Raw genomic sequence first — 21,581 nt, forward strand, 5'->3', positions numbered from 1 at the left:
TAATAGTTTTATATGATGCACTGAATCCCCTATGTGGGGCCATAGTGTACTGGTGTGCTATGGTTTGCCAGTTGGGAATCTCAGATCCAAACTTGCAAGGCAATCTGCACCCTGAGGGTTTTCTGGGGGAGGGAGGCAAGCTTTTTATTGCAATCTATGCAAAAACCATTCTTCTCAATCAAGTGCTCAATCTTAAGTAACACCTCCTTCCCACAAAGAATGAGCAAGTGGCCTCATGAGCTCAGGTGCCCAAGCTGTTGCTGTTAGCCACTTGAGTTGAGCAAAACAAGCTCCTCCAGCTGCTGAGCCTTGGGGTCATCTTGTTCTATGTGGTTGACAGTGGGGCCCAGAAAAGCACTGTGGCCACTCCCAGTACAGCAGACAACAAAGCAGAAAGAGCTGGGGATGGCACAGCTGAAAGACATGACCCACTGACACCCCGCCCCCCGCCCCACCCAGCGCCAGCCCAGCCCACCTTCAGCTGAGTGAAGCAAGGCTTTGTGTGGGAAGTGAACTCAGCCTCAGGAAGCACGTCCAGGCAGGTGGGAAGCCCTTCAGAGGAAGGGGAAGGGACCCGTTGTTCCACCCTGGGCATCAGGTTCTCCTTCCTGATGGTGGCCATTGGGCTTTCCTTCCTCTAGGCCAACAGTTCTTGATTCTCTTTGAGACACCAATCAGAGTTCCCAAGAGGAATGCATGTATAAACAAATGAGATTGCACAGGTTACATGGAATTAGTTCATTTCAGTTCAATCACTCAGTCATGTCCAACTCTTTGCAACCCCATGGACGGCAGCAGGCCAGGCCTCCCTGTCTATCACCAACTCCCGGAATTTACTCAAACTCATGTTCATTGAGTCAGTGATGCCATCCAACAATCTCATCCTCTGTCATCCCCTTCTCCTGTCTTCAATCTTTCCCAGCATCAGGGTCTTTTCAAATGAGTCAGCTCTTCACATCAGGTGGCCAAAGTATTGGAATTTCAGCTTCAACATCAGTCCTTCCAATGAACATTCAGGACTGATTTCCTTTAGGATGGACTGGTTGGTTCTCCTTGCAGTCCAAGGGAGTCTCAAAGGTCTTCTCCAACACCATAGGATGAGTACATGGAATGAGTCATCCTTAATCAATGTACTTGGGCTGTGGACTCAGGAGTACCTGAACTCAAAATCTGCCTTTAAGACTGTGTCAACTCTTAGCCACATGCCTTGGGTGAGTTAACTCGACCTCCCTTAGCCTTCCCTCTTCTGAAAAATGATAACAACTTCTTCATCGGACTGCTGTAAGATGAAATGAGGTATTGCAGGCAGTTCAGCCCAGCAGGGCCCCATGGGAAGTACTCAATAATATTCACAATCATTTCAAAGGCCTTCGGAATGGAGTTGACCTGGGAACCTTAGAGTGCTCCCTTGAAGGTGTACTCTGAGTGCCATTAGCCTTTTGAAACCTCAGATAACCAAGGAAAAGGTAGGTATGGAATTCTGATAATCGGAATAGTCAATTAGGGCAACTTTGTCAAGTTGAGGGAACTTTGTCCCTTCCTTTTCACATCTCAGTGGAAGGGAAAACTTCGAAGTCAGCTCTGCCATGTGGGAAGCTAAAGGTCAATCCATCACAGCTTACATTTCATCCAATTTGTACCATTGTACCCTCTGCCCTGCTGTCCAATTGACTCCTGGGAGGGACATGACGTCTCTTTCTTTTTGTCTGATTCATCAGACAGGAGTCAACATGCATAGGTTCAGCCTATAGCTCTAGGATTCTCCCCACTCCAGTATTCTTGCCTAGAGAATTCCATGGGCAGAGGAGCGTGGCGGGCTACAGTCCACGGGGTCGCAAGAGTTGAACGTGACTAAGCGACTAAACCACCACCATAGCTCTAGGACTCTGCTTCTCCTTTTTCTTGGGTCATGTTGCCTGACTTCTAAAGTCTTGGATTAGCAGTTAAAACAGCCTCAGATCCTTCCTTGATAAGTGTTTGCCAGGCACCACACGTCTCAGCTACTCCACCCATCCTGTGCCGCCCCTTCTCATCTCCAGCTTCCTTCTTTGCCCTCCCTCGGAATGCCGATGGTGAGCATTGTTGAGCAGCTATTCTGGAATCTGAACCCAGTGAAGTCTTCTAAAGCAGAGGAGCCAGAAATGCAAGATGAGTCATCTATATTCTGAGGGCAGAGGCTTTATTCAAAGGAGAAATTCCACTTTAAAAATATAGGAAACCTGGTTTCTACTTCCAATGACCTGCCAGCCCTATCACATGAGGTATCTTGGCTGTTTCCAGACTGTGTTACAAAACTCTGGAATGTTGGCTTCGGTCTTCTCCAACTGTTGTAAATGAGATGTGTGGTTCCTTTGTCCCTACAAAAGGGGAAATAGTGTACACCGTTCCCCTCCTGCTGACCAGAGCAGCGAGCATGTGTATCAGAAATATAGCTATTGGGTCAGACTCCTTACCTCGGACACCCCACCCTTGAAAGACATAAAACAATGAAGGTTTGCACTTTTTAGAGGCAATGGGATGCCTGGACTGGCAAGGGGCTTGGTTTTTATTGATTTCTCAATGCAAATGGCTATGTGAGGGGAGGGACACGTGGAGGGTGTTGCAGAGCATTGTCGAACACGTGGGTTTTTGAAGAGAGAGGCTGTAGAAAACCATAGTTGAGCGTGAGACAGTGTGGCCTGCTAGGCAGTGGAAGCCTGGGTTTGGGACTCCCCTCTCCTACTAAACTGATGACTCACCCTTGCTGGCTGCTTCATCTTTTGGGGTCTCAGGTGCCCTGGAGAATAAAGTTATGGTTGTTAGATCAGGGGGTGCCCCTTCTACACCCACACTCATACCCACATGGGTCATCCAGCTAGGATGCCAGCGCTGATTTACATAAAGAAGGGTGAGAGGCAATACTTCCTGCTAGTGTCAAAGCACCCTCCAGGTCTTGGCCCCTCGATGGTCTTGAGCATCACCTCTCTTCTAGGGCACGTCATGAGTTCCACTCTGCGTCAAGTTGTCCTCCCAATTATAGGGTCACCAGAGCCAAAATGGCCCTATGCAGAGTTCTTTTTAACAGTCCAGTAGTTGAGCCCATGGACGATGGGGTGGCTGCTTGGAGCAGTGGTGGTCCAAGTGTGTCCCCAAATCAGCAGCCTCCACATCACCTGGAATTGTTAGTAATGCAGATTCTAGGGCCCTGACCCAGGCCCACTGAGTCAGAAACGCCAGCATGGGCCCAGCCATCAGCATAACACGCTCTCCAGGGAACTATATGGCTCCCTGGAGTTTGGGAACCACTCAGAGCATCGTGCTCTCAGGCAAGTGTGGTGTCAGCAGGTGTTCAGTGGGTTGCTACTTAACACAAGTTGACATTACCCCAGTCAAGTGAGAATCCCGCCCCCAGTTCCTATTGAACTGTATCTTTGTCTAAGCTACCTCTTAGAAGACTTTTTGTTTCAGGTCCTAGGTCAGGCTTAGGGCTGCAGGGCAAGAAGTGTGTCTGTGGAATTAATGTGCCGACAACCTAGATGAGATTCTGGCCAACTAAGACCTCTTACTGTTAATGAGGACTTGACGACTCCTCCAGGCCGAGTCAGCAGGAAGTGGTGTTGCCTTCTGATTTAGATATTGGCCACCTGACCAAATTCAGTGAGCAGAAACCTAATGCAGCATTTCCACGAATTTCTGCAGGCCTGATACCCAGAAAGCGTTCAAGTATTTGAGGTCTGCATGTGGTGAAATGAACATTTAGCAACAAAGCAGCACCATACAAAGGTTCTGTGGTGGTGGTCTGTGGCTCTGGGTCAGGTCCAGCCTTGACTGCTAACCGACTGCATGATGCTGGGTGATTTTTTTTCACCTGAAAAGGCCTCATTGGCCTCACCCATAAAATAGAGATTGCTCTCCAGAGTTGCTTGCGTGCCCATCCAGCATTTTTGCCTAGTGATGATGCCTTGAAGTCTCGAAGATTTTGGACTGGAGACTGATGACGAATGACTTTAAAATGGAAAGAGAGAGGAGGACAGGCTGAATTGTGATGCCTTAGCAACCCTGCTTCTTCAGTGCTCACTCAGCTGTGGGTGGTGCAGGCTGTACCCATCATTCTGGGTTCTAAATCCGACCCAGCTATGCCTATCCCTCTGTCTAGATTCTAGAGTGACTTGAAAACATTGTAATTCTAGAGGGGTCACCAGCCCATTCCAGAAGAAAGCTTATCTCTAAAAGACAGACCTCTGCTTATCAGAATCTTAAAGTTATAACTGGAGCCACTTAGAGTGGTGTCTCAATCTTCTCTCCCCCTAAAATCAAGGAGCACTTTCCCCCTCTTAGAGGAAACTAAGGTTTCCCTCTAAGGTTACTTAGACCTTCCTCTCCCTATCACAATCTCAGGGATTCCGCCCAAAAATGAAGGTGCAAAGCCTTGTTTGCCTCCTCCTCTTCCCCAAGGTATGGGCTTTATAAAAGGTTTTGCTTGTTATAAGTTAGCTTTCCGAGCTGAGGACTCTCTCCCTTTCATTCGCTTTCTCTCTCCTTCTTTTTCTTCCTCTAAAGCCCATTGCATAACAATCTCCTGTTTTAACCTTTTGCCAAATCCTACACTTCTCACTGCCAGAGGTTACTGTGCAAATGTTTGAATAGGTAATGTCTACCTTTGAACCTCTATTGCAATAGGTTCAAAGGTTCCATGAGAGCTGGTTAGCTACTCTCAGTACGATACACATTGGCTTCAGGTGTGGTCCCGACTCCAGCGCTAAGGAAAAGGCAGAGGCTCCTGAATGTTGTGCTGAACCAGTACAGACAGCTGTGAGGGGCACATTTCCTGGAACCCAGGAGTGAGCAGACTCTTACAAGGTAAACTTCAATAATGCTACCCGCTCTATAGCTTATATGATATGAGATAGTAGAGATGGGGGTGACTGGGGAGAAAAAAGTTGGACGTGTGCCTATTCTCAGCCTAAGGCTCTTTTACAAGATGAAATAGCATTTGTTTGCATAGTGATCTTAGTTGACCTGCATGGGAGGCAAAAAAAATCAGCTGCAAAAGGGGAGTGGAGACATGGAAGGAATCTGAACTGTTAGCAGGTAATGGACTTGGAAGAGAGAGTGGTTGATTTCACTAAGTGCAAATAAAACAGACTTAAAAGCTTTAAGGGTTATAGCCAAAGCCAAGATGTAGGTCTCCTTCATCTTCCATTTTGAAATGTCTGTATGATTGGAAAGGCCATCAGACAGCTGCAGCCCCTCCCATTTGGAAGGAAGCAGGGAAGGGAACCCTTAGCAGACTTGCTGTCCGATGCTGGGGTCTGTACTAGATGTGTGATATACATTGGCTTATTACCTCCTGTAAGGTAAGGGGGTATCATTCCCATATCACAGGTGAATAACATGCCTCTGGGCTCTTAAACAGCTCGGCCTGGGCTGCATAGCTAAGAGGAGGTGGGGTGAGAATCTGAGTCCTGATCGGTATGCTGCCTGATGCAGAATTCTTGAGTTCTGTGAAAACTGTCCATCATTCCCTCAAAATTTGGCAGTGTCCCTGGTGTGTGTATAGGATTGAACAAGAATGCACCTCCAGGTGCTAGAGCTTTAGAACCACCCAGACTCTTCCAAACTTGAGCGTTTGATCCTGGAGAAAACCATCTTCTCCTGGTCCTAAGCTCTTCGTCTGGTTGGTGAAAGAAGAAAGCACCCAGGGAAAAGCCCAGCAGCATTAGAATGGCTGAGATTCGACACCCACTGTCCCATCCTCTGCTCTTTACTGGAGGCAGCTACCCCTGGGGAGATGAGCTTGGAAACTTAGCAAAGACAAGTGTTCTTCCAGCCAAGAGATGAACCCAAATATGGAAAGGTGGGGGGGGGGGCACCCTCATCCTAACCTACTTCAGCTTTCTTCCATGTCTAAAGTGGGATCCCATGAGGTCAAGGAACCAGCTCTTATGTTCCCTGAGATTGGGGCACAGCTCACTCTGGTTTTTCTGGTTGGAAGCTTTGAGGAACTCCTCTGTGCAGAGAGGGAATCCTAATACATCTCTAGTGAAGACCGGAGCTCTTGTTGGTTTTACGTTGAGCCTTCTTAAAGGGACTGAGGTTGGGGGAAAGTGCTGCTTAATTCTGGGGTGTCTGAGAGGTGGTAGGGAGAGGTAGGGTTGGGAAGGGGTAGGGACCTCGTTTTTTTCTGCCTTCACATCTGAGAATAGAAACTCCCATGCCCTTCTGCAGCCACAGCCATAGGTGAATCTGATGAGACTACTATGGGTCCTGATGCCCTGAAGACCAGTCCTCAAGACGCTTTCAAGGTGTCTTCACATTCAAAGCAATTTTGATAATAATTGTTATTGTTTAGTCACTAAGTTATGTCCAACTCATTTGCAACCCCATGGACTATAGCCCGCCAGTATCTTCTGTCCATGGGATTTCCCAGGCAAGAATACTAGAGCGAGTTGCCATTTCCTCCTCCAGGGGATCTTCCCAACCTAGGAATCCAACCTGTGTCTCCTGTACTGCAGGCAGATTCTTAACCAGTGAGCCACAGGGAAGCCCCTTTTATAAAAATATCAAGAAGTAGTTTGCCTTTTCACTGTTGTTGTCTCACGAGTGTACAGTGAAGTTTTTCAGAGGCTCCTGCGAGATGCAGGGTCAGTCTGACAGCTAATGGCATACGTGCTTGTGGATTCCTGATTTTACAATTTCTCAGATTTTATCTGGAAGGTGACAGTGCGAGCCGCAAACATTTTTAATTAAACATTGGAGGCCTGAAGAAAATGTGTCAGAGGAAACAGACTCTCCACGCTGTCCCTGTGGTTCTTGATGTGCTTGTTTTGCTGGCTTTGTCAGCACAGCTCTAGGATCTGAGGCAGGCAAGAGGGGACTGGGGAGAGGCGACAACATGCATGGCTGGCCAGCAGAGCTGGCCTCCAGGTGTCCCCATGGTCCTGGGAAGGATGTGAGGGCCGAGGTGCCCTGTGGTTGGACCTCATTGTCCCAGGAATCCAGCATGGGTCTCACCTCTCTGACAAGGGTGGTCTGCGAGGGGCACCTCCATCATCTCCGTCTGGTTCTCCGTCATCAGGCAGACAGAGCATGAGCTGTGAATGCAGGCTGGCTGCTGTATCAGCCCTCAGGGACTGCCAGTTAAGGCTCTGAAACCCAGCCAGAGGAGCTTTGGCGGCTTTTCTCCTTCTGGTCAGAACACTTCCACTTTCTGTTGTGAAAGAAAAACCAGGAAGTGAAGTCCCCGAGCACGTTAGAAGCCCGCTGTGGCCTGACTCCTGCCTCAGGGCAGCTCAGACTCGGGGCTGACGGCTTGGAACCAGAGATCCTCAGCCTGCAGGGATGCTCTGAAGCCCCCCCTGACCCTGGAGGAGCTGGGGTGAGGGGTGAGGATTCGCAGCGATTCATGTGCCAGGACTCACAGGCACTCAGAGCCAGGAGGCTCCACTCGCTGGGAGCACCAAGAGATGTGGTCCCCTCACAGGGTAAGGGGGCAGCTGGAGGTGTATTTGGCAAGGGGTCTTGTGGGTGTGGGGCAGTAGCCTGGGGGGCATCCTGACCCCCAGCTCTGGGGAGCTTGGAACTTCCTGTGTCCCAAGCACATGTCGGCACTTGCTTTCTCCCCGGTCTCTGAAGGACTTTTTTAAACCCTTCTCATCAGGAAGATCAAGGGGGAGGAGGAATGTGGAGCAAGAATTGGTTTTCTTTTCTCCTGCCTCTCTTGGGGAAGGGAAACACAACCCAGACCCCTTTTTGAGGGCCTGAGGCTCTGCCTATAGCTCCCCTGGGCTACGCTGGGAGGGAAGAGAAGAGTTCTACTTAGTCATGTTTGACTCTTTGTGACCGCATAGCGTGCTAGGCCCCTCTGTCCATGGAATTTCCCAGGTAAGAATGCTGGAGTGGTTGTCATTTCCTTCTCCAAGGGATCTTCCCGACCCAGGGATCTGGGCTGGAGGGTGTCCTCGATTTTCCTGATGGATTTTGAGACCTTCCGAGGGGAAGAGCTGCTGGATGTGTGACGGATGGAATGAATGCTTTCTGGATGAAGCTGAGTCTGTTTTAAGGGGTAGGGCCACAAGTTGGCCTTCAAGGAGTGAGTGTTGGGAAGGGATTTCATTATTGGGGCTTACTCCCTTCTGTGGGTATCTGTCTTTTTGGTTATTTGAAAAGCAGGATTGAATCTAAACTCTGATTTGTAGGTAATTAGTAGTCTTCAAAAGTAATAAAATTAAGCTAAATTTAATTTAATTTAAAAATAAAAGATTGATCCAGTTAAAAATTTTAAAAAGGAGTCATTGGTTTGGGGGATACTGCCCTCTGTATTCCAGCATGGGAGTTACTTTATGGTTGTTCCCTCCAATTGATAAATATTTGAGATTGAACACTGAATAGTCTTGGAAGAGATGTCGTATAACATCTTGTAAGTATCACTTATGTAGTTGGCACAAAAAAAAGGAACAGAACCAGAAATAAAACAAGAGTCACAAATAATTATAGAACAGACAGGCAATAGAGCTAAGTAACGTAGAGTATATGAAATAAGATGCAGGTCGGGGTGGAGAGGTCTGACAGAATGCAAGGCAGGCACACCCCAGATAAACATAGTCCAATTCAATCCCTAGGTCGGGAAGATCTCCTGGAGAAGGCAATGGCAACCCACTCCAGTACTCTTGCATGTAAAATCCCATGGACGGAGGAGCCTAGTAGGCTACAGTCCATGGGGTCGCAAAGAGTCAGACATGGCTGAGCAACTTCACTCATTCAAAGTAATACTGGTTTTGTTTTTTTTTTTTCCTAAATATTATCCAGACCAAACAGGATGCTTCAGCCAGTATATTTGTTGAGGTCCTGACCTAAAATAATCTTTTATCCGAATCATATTCTAATTCTCTGAGGGCAATGACACCTAAAATAATATCAGTGTATCACTGAATGCCTAAATGCTAAACATGCAGGGGGAACTCCAGATAAAAGAAGTGGGCTGGGTGTTAGGGAAGGAGAAAGTATACAGAAACGAAGCGGGAGAGGGAAGAGGAAGCCAGTTAAGCACCAGATCATCATGGGTACTCTGACATTAAGACAATATTAGGAGATAGGTGGTGAAGAGAGTAGGCTCAGAGAGGTGAAGCCAGTTGTCAACTGGAATTGAAGCTACAGTCCATATGATGCTAAAAGACATGTTCCATCCACCTCTGTGTGGAGTTAGCCCTTCTTTGGATTTCCTAGATATTTTCATTTGTAAAAAGATTCTTATGTATGGTGACCTAGGTGGTAGGTAGGTAGGTAGGTAGATATTGACTTCATGTATCTATTAGAGACTTTTTAGGTTGACATTTTTCTAGAATGCAAATAGTACAGCTATCATTCATTGACTATTTACTGTGGGGGCAGTGCTGTGTTTACTGTTTTATGGGGCTTTCATCTCCTGATCTTCAAAAACAGTCCTATGAGGTAGGTATGTGTTTTTGTAGATGGGGAAACCAAGACGGAACAAACTGGATACAGTATGAAAAGACTGAGTGGAATCTGGCTCATTTAGTTCTGAGGGCAAACTTGGCCTCCATTTCTGATGAGTCTAGTTTAGTGCATGGACCTAAGAGCAACAAACTAGGAGAAATTTCTTTTTTGCAAATCCTCCCACTTCACGTCCATGGAAATGGAAAGCAGATCGATCGGTGGTTGCCAGGGATAGGGAGGAAAGAAGAGTAACTGCTTAATGGGGAGAGGATTTCCTTTGGGGATGACGAGTGTTTTGAATCTAGATAGAGGTGGTTGTACAACATTATGAATGTACTAAGTGCCCACTGAATTGTTTACTTTTAAGTGGTTCATTTTATAAATTTGCATGATTGCACCACCCCCACTTCAAAAAAAAACAACTCCCACTTCTTGGCAGGTGAATTCCTAAACCAGGATTTGGAGATTTTTCAGAAATCAGGAATGTGATTTCTGTTTCTGTCTGTCTCATATGCCTGGCCAGCAGATGAACTGACTCCCATTTGAGATATGACCTCAGGTGACCCACGTCTGGAAACATCCTGCTGGGGTGATGTGTCTCCAGCAGCCCTGAGGTCAGCCTTCGCTTGTACTCTCTCCACACCCTGCTGTAGACATATCCTGGTCTGTTTCTTCCCCCGTGTAACTGTGCATCCTGAGATCAGACATAACACTTCTCATTCCTCCCCTGGCACAGAGCCTAGTATTTCCCAGGCTCTTAATTCATGTCATTAAGATAAATAAGAGCTTTGAAGCTCAGAAGGTTAGGCAGCCCTTGGACTGCTGTTGCCAGGCCATGGTACCCACCCTCTGTTGGGGAGCTGGTCGTAGATCTCTGGGTTTCTCCATGGGTCATTCTACTCTAAGAAGTTGAGGTGGCTGTGGGAGGATGCAGGAGTTTCACAAGGTTGAGAGAGACCTTGTGGCCTCCAATTAGAAATCCTCTGTTTGAATGCAAATGAGGAGATGGTCATACATTTGCATATAAATCGAAGGGCAGTTACAGTACAAAGTCCATGATCAACTCTTCACTTTGGGGACATCTCAAAATAGAACATCTGATATTGACAAGGAGTTGGAAATCGAGGTAAGTGGAACAGGGAAAAAGGAAGCTTATCTTCACTGAGGGCTTCCCATGTCCCAGACAGTATACTGAAAGGTTCATCCAAAGCAAGGATACTAATCTGCCCCTTCTGGAGTGCAATGGAGGGAAACTGATGCTCAGTGACATTAAGTAACTGTCAAACTAGGAGAAATCAAACAGGGCCACCTATCTGGTAGATGGTAGTGCTGATACTCAGGTACCTGGAAAGGATAGGGCCTTAGAAGTTTACCGCTGGAGCTGAGACTTTGGGGAATAAAGCTGCTTGTTTGCACATTGCCTTTTCATTCTGTTCATGGGGTTCTCAAAGCAAGAATGCTGAAGTGGTTTGCCATTCCATTCACCAACAGACCATGTTTTGTCAGAACTCTCCACCATGACCTGTCTGTCTTGGGTGGCCATACATGACATGGCTCATAATTTCATTGAGTTAGGCCAGGCTGTGGTCCATGTGATCAGTTTGGTTAGTTTTTCTGTGATTGTGATTTTCTGTCTGCCCTCTAATGGATGAGGATAAGAGGCTTGTGCAAGCTTCTTGATGGGAGGGACTGGCTGTGGGGAAAACTGAGTCTTGTTCTGGTGGGCAAGAACAGGCTCAGTAAGCCTTTAATCCAATTTGCTGCTGCTGGGTGGAGTTGTGTTCCCTCCCTGTGGTGTGGCCTGAGGCCACTTGCACATTGAGTCTGGTGAGCCCTGACCATTGGCCCAGCCAGTAGTGTGAAGACTAATTCTGCAAAGAGGCCTCTTTCCCAACCTCTTGTGTCCGCCTGTCTTTATCCTGGCCTGCAGTGACTTAGTCCTAGCACTTTGTCCAGCCTATCTTTGTACAGGCTCTTATCAACTCCACTGGATGGTACTGGCTCTGCTGACCGCCATGCTCTCATAATTCACTTGGTCAGCAATAAGCTTGGAGGCCTTTGGAAATGTTTACTGAAGCAAGGCTTTCCTTGGGGTTGGGCTGCTGGACTGTGACTTGTTGGAAGCGCAGTAGTAGATCAAAGCTGACTGAGTTGATCTGAGATCCAGTGGGATTTGTCACTGCCTGTCACCAGGTTATGAGTGGCTCAGCAACTCTTCTATACTATTCTCATGGACTGAGGTAAGATGATTGTGGCATTTGACTTAATGAGGGCTTTCCTGGTAAATTCTACCCAACCCAGCTGGCCAAGGTTGGCACCCCAAGGCTCTCTGATGTTCAGGAACTGAATGACTCCTGTGCTGCAGTGTCTATATCAGGCCCCACTGTCTTATTCAGTCATTTGGAAGCCTTTTCTCTTTCCCTCTCAACTAAAGGCAGATTCTCTACTCCCATCAGAAGTGCCTCTTCACCATTCCCCTTCATTCACCCTTTTCCTTCATGCTTGTCCTGCTCTTGTGTCTCCAACCATGCCCCATCTCTCACCCAACATCTGGGTATTCCTCTTTCTCTCTTCCCCGGAGGTTTATCCTGCCTAAAGTGGTGACCACTCTTGCCATGGAAGAGTGGATGGTGAGTCACAGACAACAGTGGAGAAAGATGGTTTGGTAACAGTGACCCTGGTTGGGATCTTAGTTGGGATCTTAGCAGCCATCGGCTTCCTTTGTGGGGTGGTCATCCTTGATTGACCTTGGACAAAAGGCTATTGGCAATAAAGCCAGGGGATCAAGGACCACACATCCTTGAGGAGCTAGTGCTCCTTGGAGGTACCTCCACTGTCTCCAGTCTACACTGGCTTCTCCTTCAAATTCATTAGCTCATCTTCCACACTGCATCCTTCTGTAAGTACTTTTAGTGTTTAGTCCCCAGAGGGCAGGAGCTGCGTCTTCTAAGTCTTTGGCCCTCTGCACACGGCACAATGATGAATACACATAGCACATTGCTGGGTATACACCAATGTATACAAACAAGATCTTAGTTTGCCTTATTCAAAGGAAATGATATGTAAATTTAAAGTTCAGAGGATAAATATATCTCTTGCCACACACACATTTTGTCCAGTTCCACAGATGCTCCCAGAGCCGGGATACATTTCACAGAACACTTGTTTCCCACCTAGGAAGTGGCTTTATCCCCTGATGGACTAGGAACTCTGAATGAACTTTCCCCATTGCTGAACCCACTGCCTGGCACACAGTAAGTATCTGAATACTTGCAGGATGAATGAAGATTGACCTCACTCAGGTCAGGCTGTTGAGTGTTGCCCCTGCTATGGCAGGAAGTCCCAGATGTGGCATTTCTGAAGAGGGCTAGGTGACTCTGCCCCCATCCCCACCTGCACTCCCTGCCCCACTGGGCATAGGTGACCATCATGTTCAATGCAGGGTTAAATTTTGCAAACTGTTTCCTCCCCCAGACCACCCCCCTCAAGCCTGCCCTTCTCTGAACTTGTGACAATGGTGAGCAAAAGGGGAGGGTGACTCTCGGGCACTCTCTGCTGCTGCTGCTAAGTCACGTCAGTCATGTCTGACTCTGTGCAACCCCATAGACAGCAGGCCACCAGGCTCCCCCGTCCCTGGGATTCTCCAGGCAAGAACACCGGAGTGGGTTGCCATTTCCTTCTCCAATGCATGAACGTGAAAAGTGAAAATGAAGTCACTTAGTCGTGTCCAACTCCTAGCGACCCCATGGACTGCAGCACACCAGGCTCCTCCATCCATGGGATTTTCCAGGCAAGAGTACTGGAGTGGGGTGCCATTGCCTTCTCCCTCTGGCACTCTGGGCTAAGACAATCTCTGCCTAGGGGTGCTTGCAGCCCAAGTTGTCTGCTGAGCCCCAGGAAACACGCAAAACCCAAACCCAAGGACAGAGCAGATTCAACTCCAATACAATAGCTTTTCTTGTGCCATTTGGCAGCAGAGACATCTCCAGTGTGTATACATCGCAACCCTGAGGATTTGTTTACAGTTAGTGGGCCAGGGGACCTGTCCCAAGGCCAGCCCTCCCCTTCTCTCTACCAGCTGCCCAACAAATGGGAACTGTTGGATATGGCCTGGGAACTGGGCTAGGAAAAGCAAGGTCTGGGAGACTGGTATATCTGTCCTGTTTTAATTATTTAAGTGCTCATAGAATCTTTCCATGGCTGGAAAAGACTTCTTCACTGTCTTTGGGGATTTAACAGGGACCCCATTTGGTAATGGTGTCTTCCTGCTTGGAACCACATGAATAATCCTGTGGAAGGGAAAAAGAGGTCCTTTCCCATCTGCCTGGGGACATCCCTCCCCAACCAGCCCTGTGTGGAGAAGGCTAGAGGCTAGAGCCAGGCAGTGGCCTGAGCACCCGGGCGCTGGTAAGTGGCTGGGAAGTTATCTGTAGTCTTGTAGTCAGAATGTTACGCCAGCCTCTATTCTCAGCAACTGCTGAGAATGATGCAAGATGCAATTTCAGGTACCCTTTGGCCCCGTGACTCAAACTTCACCTTTGGTTTCTTATCTGCTAAGGGCATTGATCTGGTTACTCTCGGAGCTGCTGTCCAGACTGGCGGGTGACAGGAGCGTGGAGAAGAGGCTGCCGATGGAATGTGGCTTTAGTGATGAGGGAGGTTGAGTTCTAGAAATGAGGCTGAGGCTGTCTTCTCAGGCGTAGTCATGTGAAAGGTCTCCAGCCAAGGTGGGATAATACAGAGTAGTTCACTTTTAAGTTGTTTTTTTTTTTTAAAGCGTGACTGTTACAGATTAAATGATATATCTCCTCAGGTGCTATGTTCCCAGTGAGACCTACTCTATCCTCCCCAATTAAAACTCACCCCACTGCTGTCCCCTCAATCCCTCCTTCCCTACTATAGTTTTGTTTTAACTTTTTATTTTGTATTGATGAGATCAGATCAGATCAGTCGCTCAGTCGTGTCCGACTCTTTGCGACCCCATGAATTGCAGCACGCCAGGCCTCCTTGTCCATCACCAACTCCCAGAGTTCACTCAGACTCACGCCCATCGAGTCAGTGATGCCATCCAGCCACCTCATCCTCTGTCATCCCCTTCTCCTCTTGCCCCCAATCCCTCCCAGCATCAGAGTCTTTTCCAATGAGTCAACTCTTCGCATGAGGTGGCCAAAGTACTGGAGTTTCAGCTTTAGCATCATTCCTTCCAAAGAAATCCCAGGGCTGATCTCCTTCAGAATGGACTGGTTGGATCTCCTTGCAGTCCAAGGGACTCTCAAGAGTCTTCTCCAACACCACAGTTCAAAAGCATCAATTCTTCGGCGCTCAGCCTTCTTCACAGTCCAACTCTCACATCCATATATGACCACAGGAAAAACCATAGCCTTGACTAGACGAACCTTTGTTGGCAAAGTAATGTCTCTGCTTTTGAATATGCTATCTAGGTTGGTCATAACTTTCCTTCCAAGGAGTAAGCGTCTTTTAATGTCATGGCTGCAGTCACCATCTGCAGTGATTTTGGAGCCCAGAAAAATAAAGTCTGACACTGTTTCCACTGTTTCCCCATCTATTTCCCATGAAGTGATGGGACCGGATGCCATGATCTTACTTTTCTGAATGTTGAGCTTTAAGCCAACTTTTTCACTCTCCTCTTTCACTTTCATCAAGAGGCTTTTAAGTTCCTCTTCACTTTCTGCCATAAAGGTGGTGTCATCTGCATATCTGAGGTTATTGATATTTCTCCTGGCAATCTTGATTCCAGCTTGTGTTTCTTCCAGTCCAGCGTTTCTCATGATGTACTCTGCATATAAGTTAAATAAACAGGGTGACAATATACAGCCTTCATGAACTCCTTTTCCTATTTGGAACCAGTCTGTTGTTCCATGTCCAGTTCCAACTGTTGCTTCCTGACCTGCATACAGGTTTCTCAAGAGGCAGGTCAGGTGGTATTGGGGTATTGCCAATTAATAGTGTTGTGATAGTTTCAGGTGAACAGCAAAGGGACTCTGCCATACATATGCATGCACCCATTCTCCCCCAGACTCCCCTCCCATCCTGGCTGCCATATAACACTGAGCAGAGTTCCATGACCCACTGGGGTTGTATTTTACTGGGGAGTTCAACAGCAAACCTGAGCAAGAACTAGATTATAGAGCACTGTGGAATAAAAACTATTTCCCCAGCACCTGGAATGATGTTAATGATACCTGAGCCACCAAGGAAGCCAATGATATATAGACAAGCCCTTAAATATTTTAGGCTGAATGATTTGAATACTCAAACATTTCTAGAAAATCCGTTCATAAAAACTCCTCTTCAGTCTGTCTTTTCCTGTGAGGATTATTCTTTCAGGAACACAAAAGCATACACTGCATGGCCCAAGCAGTTTTCCCCTTTGTTGTTGTTCAGCTGCTCAGTCATATCCGACTCTTTGTGACCCTATAGACTGCAGCACACCAGGCTTCCCTGTCCTTCACTATCTCCTGGAGCTTGCTCAAACTCATGTTCATTTAGTCGGTGATGCCATCCAACCATCTCATCCTCTGTCATCCCCTTCTCCTCCTGCCCTCTATCTTTCCCAGCATCAGGGTTTTTTCCAATGAGTCGGCTCTTTGCAGTACTTGGTGATATTTTGTGTGTGTGTGTGTGTGTGTGTGAGATGTCGCTTCATTTGTGATCAACTCTTTGTGACCCTATGGACTATAACCCACCAGGCTCCTCTGTCCATGGAATTCTCCAGGCAAGAATACTGAAGTGGATTGCCATGCCCTCCTTCAGGAGATCTTCCCGACCGAGGGATAGAACCCACGTCTCTTATGTCTCCTGCATTGGTAGGCAGGAGTTTTTTTACCACTAGTGCCCCCTAGGAAGCCTGATATTTCACACAGTTCTTTCCTTATCAATATATACAGATCTGCTTTATTTTTCTTAATGTGCTCAGTTGCTCAGTTGTGTCCAACTCTTTGTGACCCCGCAGAGTGTAGCCCACCAGGCTCTTCTGTCCATGGGATTTTTCCAACAAGAATACCAGAGTGGGTTGCCATTTCATCCTCCAGAATTCTCTTTAATACCTGCCAATAATTCTGTTGTATGTAAGTGGTATAATTTATCTGGTTATTCTCCTATTGAGGAAGGCTTTTCTGGTGTCTGACATTATCAACAATGTTGATAATAGCTATTATGTAATAGCTAATACCTGAGCCTGTGGGTCAGGCATTGTTCTAGGCACCACACAGGTACATTAACTTCTTTAATCATGAGGATAGCCTTATGAGGGAGATATTAGTATTGCCATTTTATAGACGCAGAAGTACACAGAAGTTATTTACCCTAGGTCACAAAGGTGATCACAAAAATTGGGTGCAACCAGACTCAGAATCCACATTCTTAACCCATGACTCAGACAGCCACTTAAAGTGATGTGCTTTATTGAACTTAGGTCTTTCTACAAGATAAATTACTAGTCGTGTCTTTAGGTCAGAAGGCACATAATTTAAATTGTGGTTTCAGACAGTAGACACATCCCTAAGGAGACTGCCCCAAATTTACATCTCCATGATTGATCCTGCATTTAATACTGCTTCATCACTGCTAATCTGAAAGATGGGGAAATGGGATTTTATTTAGATTTGCATTTTAAAAAACTGTAAGTGAAGTTGAATGTCTTTCCCCGTTTTAAGTAACCTGTTTGTTTTGCTTTGAACTTTTTGGTCCTTCCCTCTGCTCTTTGTTTTACTGGGTTATGCGTTGTTTTTCATTGACTTCTAAGCACTTCTACTGAGGAAATGAGCTCTTTGCCTAGCTGGAATATTTGATACTATTCCCAGTTTATCTTTGACTTTGTCTTTGATATCTTTTCTGCAGGGCAAGTATCTTTTAAAGTTTTGTATAAGCCAACATTTTCCTTGCACAGCTTCTAGGTTTCATGTCTGTCTTGAGTCTTCTCCATGTCAGGATTATAAAAAACAATTCTCTCATATTTTTTATCCTCCAGTACTCTCACAGCATTCAATGTTTTATATCTCGTCTTTGGTCCATCTTCAATGTATTTTCTAAAATAAGTAACTTATTTTTGGTTGTGCTGGGTCTTTTCTGCTGCTCACATGCTTTCTCTGATTGCAGCGACCGAGGGCTACTCTTTTGTTGAGGTATGCAAGCTTCTCACTGCGGTGGCATCTCTCGATCACAGGCTGGGGTCTGCAGCCGATAGGCTCAGCAGTCGCCACCCTCAGGCTCAGCAGTTGTAGCACATGGGCTTAACTGCTCTGCAGCATGTGGAATCCTTCCAGCCCAGGGATCGAACCCAGGTCCCTGCATTTGTAGGTGGATTCTTATCCACTGTACTACCAGGGAAGTCCTACCAATACATTTTTGTTTTAGGGGTACGACAGAAATCAGCTTTAGGTATTCTGTCTGAATGGCTAGTCAGTTGTTTCAACACATTAACTAGAAGTGAAAAAAAAAATCTATCTTAATTTGGACTGCAGTTTAGTATATGATAATAGCATCCACTGAGGTTATTTCAGGATTATCTCATCACATAGACTTGTCTATTGATAACCAAGAGAAAATTTCCATAGTAAGCAAATTTGGTAATGTTTACTTCACTGCTACCCACCCAATTCCTGTTATTTTTCAAAAATTTTCTATTTTTTGTAAGTTTTATTTTTCTGGGTGAGCTTTAACTTCTTAGTTTCCCAAGAAAATTTTGTTAGTCTTTATTAGGGTTGCATTAAATGTATAGATATATTTAGGAAGATAGGACCTCTTGACTATTTCAAATATATCTTTCCATTTTTTTCAAGGTCTCACTTTTTGAATATAGGTTTTACACATTTATTCTTATATACACTATTGGGAATGGCACCTTTTCCATTATTTTCAAAATATAGGAAAGCTATTGATTTTCTGACTAGTGGTTTGGTAACTGGCCACCTTATTGAAGGCTTCCCTGATGGCTCAGCAGACAACAAATCTACCTGCAATGCAGGAGATGCAGGAGACATGAGTTTGATCCCTGGGTTGGGAAGATCCTTTAGAGGAAGAAATAGCAATCCACTCCAGTATCTTGCCTGGAAAATCCCATGGACAGAGGAACCTGGCAGGCTATGGACCAAAGAGTTGGATAAGAGTGACTGCGATGAGATGACACCTTATTGACATATCTCATGGTATCTAATTGGCTCTTATTTCTTTAGAGGAATTTTAGGATTCCCCTCTCAGCTACTTTTTTTAAAACTGGGAAATATGACAACAAATTTTATGTGGAATATAACTGAATATTGGTCCTTTTGGTTTTTGAATGATTTAAAATAGCATAGGTACTTGGATCCTGGATGAAGGATGAGCAAGAAATATTGGTTGTTGTAAAAAAATAAAATAAAAATAATAATGGCATGGTTAGTTGAGGTTTACCCTCTTTAAGAACCAATGCTTTTCTGTATCTGCCTTTAAAAAATTATTATTATTTAAAATTATTATTGAAATATAGTTGGTTTACAATGTTGTGTTAGTTTCAGGTGTACAGCAAAGTGATTCAGCTATTCCTATGTATATAAATACGTATATTCCTTTTTTACAATCTCTTTTATTATAAGTTATTATAAGATGCTGAGTATAGTTCCCTGTGCTATGTCCTCATTATCAGCTTTTCCTCTGGCTAGATTTGCAAAACAAGTTTGTTGTCTCAAATCATATTATCTTTTATTTCTTAGTAGAAGAAAACTCTATTTGCTACAGAAGAGTAAAGGTATAAGGAAAGGTGGAAAGTCCTTAGTTCTTGAGGAATAGGTAAAGGGTCTTTCAGTAGAACACTTATGTGGTTCACATTCATTGCATATTAAGGAAAAGTTTATCAGTTCCTCCCAAGCGTACTCATGAGGCTATTGGTTTGTAATGCCCTATTGATCTTTTGCCATTATTTTGAAATTTGTCTATACATATTAACTATTCAGTTAAGGAATGAAATGTTGTTGTTTAATCGCTAAATCATGTCTGACTCTTTTGCAACCTTAGGGACTGTATCTTACTAGGCTCCTCTGTCCATGAGATTTTCCCAGGCAAGAATACTGGAGTGGGTTGCCATTTCCTTCTCCAGGGGATCTTCCCAACCCAGGGATCGAACCCACATCTCCTGCATTGGCAGGGGGATCCTCTACTGCTGAGCCAGCAGGAAAGCCCTTGAGGAATGAAATGAAGCCCTCCTAAACTGAAGGTGGCAGAAAGTTAAGGGAAATAACAGTGAAGGCTGGGTTAGAATTTAAAGCCCAACCAAGAAAGCAGAACTTTCATATACAGCCTCCTAAATAATACACAGGCCCCTCTGGAGTCATTATGCGTTGTGAAGACTTGTGACATAGTCTCTAGGAGACAGTAGATAATTGGATGGAAGAATGTTGATTAATTGGGTATAAGAACTTGGGGACTCTGGACTCTCTTTTAATGAGCTTTCTGTCACCACCGAATGAGCCCATACATGCAGGAGAACACAAAAACCAGTTAAACCCAAATGAGTGGGCCACTTTCTGGAAGGCAACTTTTTTTTTGTAAAAAGCTTATAATTGCAATATATATTCATTATTGCATAGAAAAATAATTAGTTCTTCAAGCTTAAAAGCAAAGATAATTTGTCTTATTGTCCTTTGAATTCCAGAAATCCAGAGTAACAGAATTACATATTTCTAGGCTGGATTTTTTACCCACTGAACACTGTAGATGACTTCAGCTGATAAGCTCCATCCTATAGCTTCCTCTAAACCTGGAGGAATAGACTGACCAGCTTTTGATGTTTTAGAAATATATCCTTTCACCATCTGTTTTGGTTTCACCAAAACCAATACCTTGTCAAAATATTGATTGGGAATGCATGTCTCAAGATTGTCCAGAGTGATTTTTGATGATCTAAGATTGGAGAGCTTGTGGGTGGGGGAGTTTTACTAAGGGAAAAATGAGTCAACTGAGAGTGTGTAGAACAGATAATTCTGAACTAGAAAACGGATAATTTATTCAGTAACCAGTTACTCATTGAAAGTTTCCTCTGTGCCAAGCAGGATGCAGGCATTGGAAGCACCACAGCGGGAAAAAAAAAAAAAAAAATCCCCATTCCAATGAAAGCACCAGTTTAATAGGGGCAATGGACCAAAATGGACCAGGACTGTTTGGGATAGCTGACAGTGATGTGAAGAAGAGAAAGCGGGTCTATGATAGTGTTTGAGGTTCAATAGGGTGATCCTATGGAGAAGGAAATGGCAACCCACTCCAGTGTTCTTGCCTGGAGAATCCCAGGGACAGCGGAGCCTGGTAGGCTGCCGTCTATGGGGTCACACAGAGTTGGACACGACTGAAGCAACTTAGCAGCAGCAGGGTGATCCTAGAGAGCCTCTGAGGAAATGACATTGGAGTTGAGATCCTACCTAGAAGCAATACATGACGATTTCAAATCTGTGGGATAGTGTTTCAGGCAAAAAAGAAGAGCAAATGCAGAGACCCTAGGATTGGAGTAGACTTATGCTTGAAGAGCAGAATATATGGCAGAAACATAAAATCTTTTAAATGGAAGGAATTAGAAGAAGAAAAATGATTTGTAGACTATAGGGATAATCTGAAAGACTCATAGCAATAAACATCGTTGACCAAAACCATGAATTTAGAGTAGAAGGGGTCATTTAGGGACTTTATCCAAAGAAAACAAGACTTAAGACATGCTGCCCCAAATCTTCAAAGGAGCAAAACCCAAAGGTGAATATGGGGTGGTCACAACTTAGGTACCAAGGCTGGTCCTGGGAGCTTGCAAGCAAGTATGAAGGCAGAAGGTGTCCTTCTGCTAGCTTGAAAAGTCAGTATGTCAGGAGCCGGATGAGTAATGTTGGCTCTGGCCATCTGAACCACAGAGGAAAGGAGGGCCCTGGAGAGAATCAGGGGAGGGGTTGAGGACAGAGGGGCATCAGAGGGGCTGGGGCTGAGGCATGTCAGTGTTACCACATCAAAAAGCAAAGGAAGCTTTCTGCTTGGGGGAAGCCTGTGGCTTGTTCGACCATCTATAGATAACTTCAAACAGGAACTCCTAGCTACAGCATAACACAGCTCTCCTTCCTCTTTTTTTTTTTTTTTAACTGCTATTGCACTTCTCCCTATTCCATTCTTTCCCAACT

At 45.4% G+C, this 21,581-nt stretch overlaps 1 protein-coding gene across 5 annotated transcripts in view; it reads left to right on the forward strand.

Moving 5' to 3' along the window:
• Positions 1–4,674: 4,674 nt before the first annotated feature.
• Positions 4,675–21,581, forward strand: part of ACSL5 (acyl-CoA synthetase long chain family member 5) — a 51,100-nt gene continuing 34,193 nt past the window's right edge. For 2 of the 5 annotated variants that reach the window (XM_006043946.4, XM_006043948.4), the window contains exon 1: positions 7,197–7,463. In XM_006043946.4, coding sequence (XP_006044008.3) covers positions 7,385–7,463 — 79 coding nt within the window. In that variant the 5' untranslated portion in view covers positions 7,197–7,384. Of the gene's footprint in view, positions 4,840–7,196; positions 7,464–9,986; positions 10,050–12,665; positions 12,690–21,581 lie in introns of those variants that run through there. The other 3 variants (XM_006043947.4, XM_044935240.2, XM_045164123.1) reach the window with 3 other exon arrangements.

This window comes from Bubalus bubalis, chromosome 23 (genome assembly GCF_019923935.1).
Source record: "Bubalus bubalis isolate 160015118507 breed Murrah chromosome 23, NDDB_SH_1, whole genome shotgun sequence".
Classification (NCBI taxonomy): domain Eukaryota; kingdom Metazoa; phylum Chordata; class Mammalia; order Artiodactyla; family Bovidae; genus Bubalus; species Bubalus bubalis.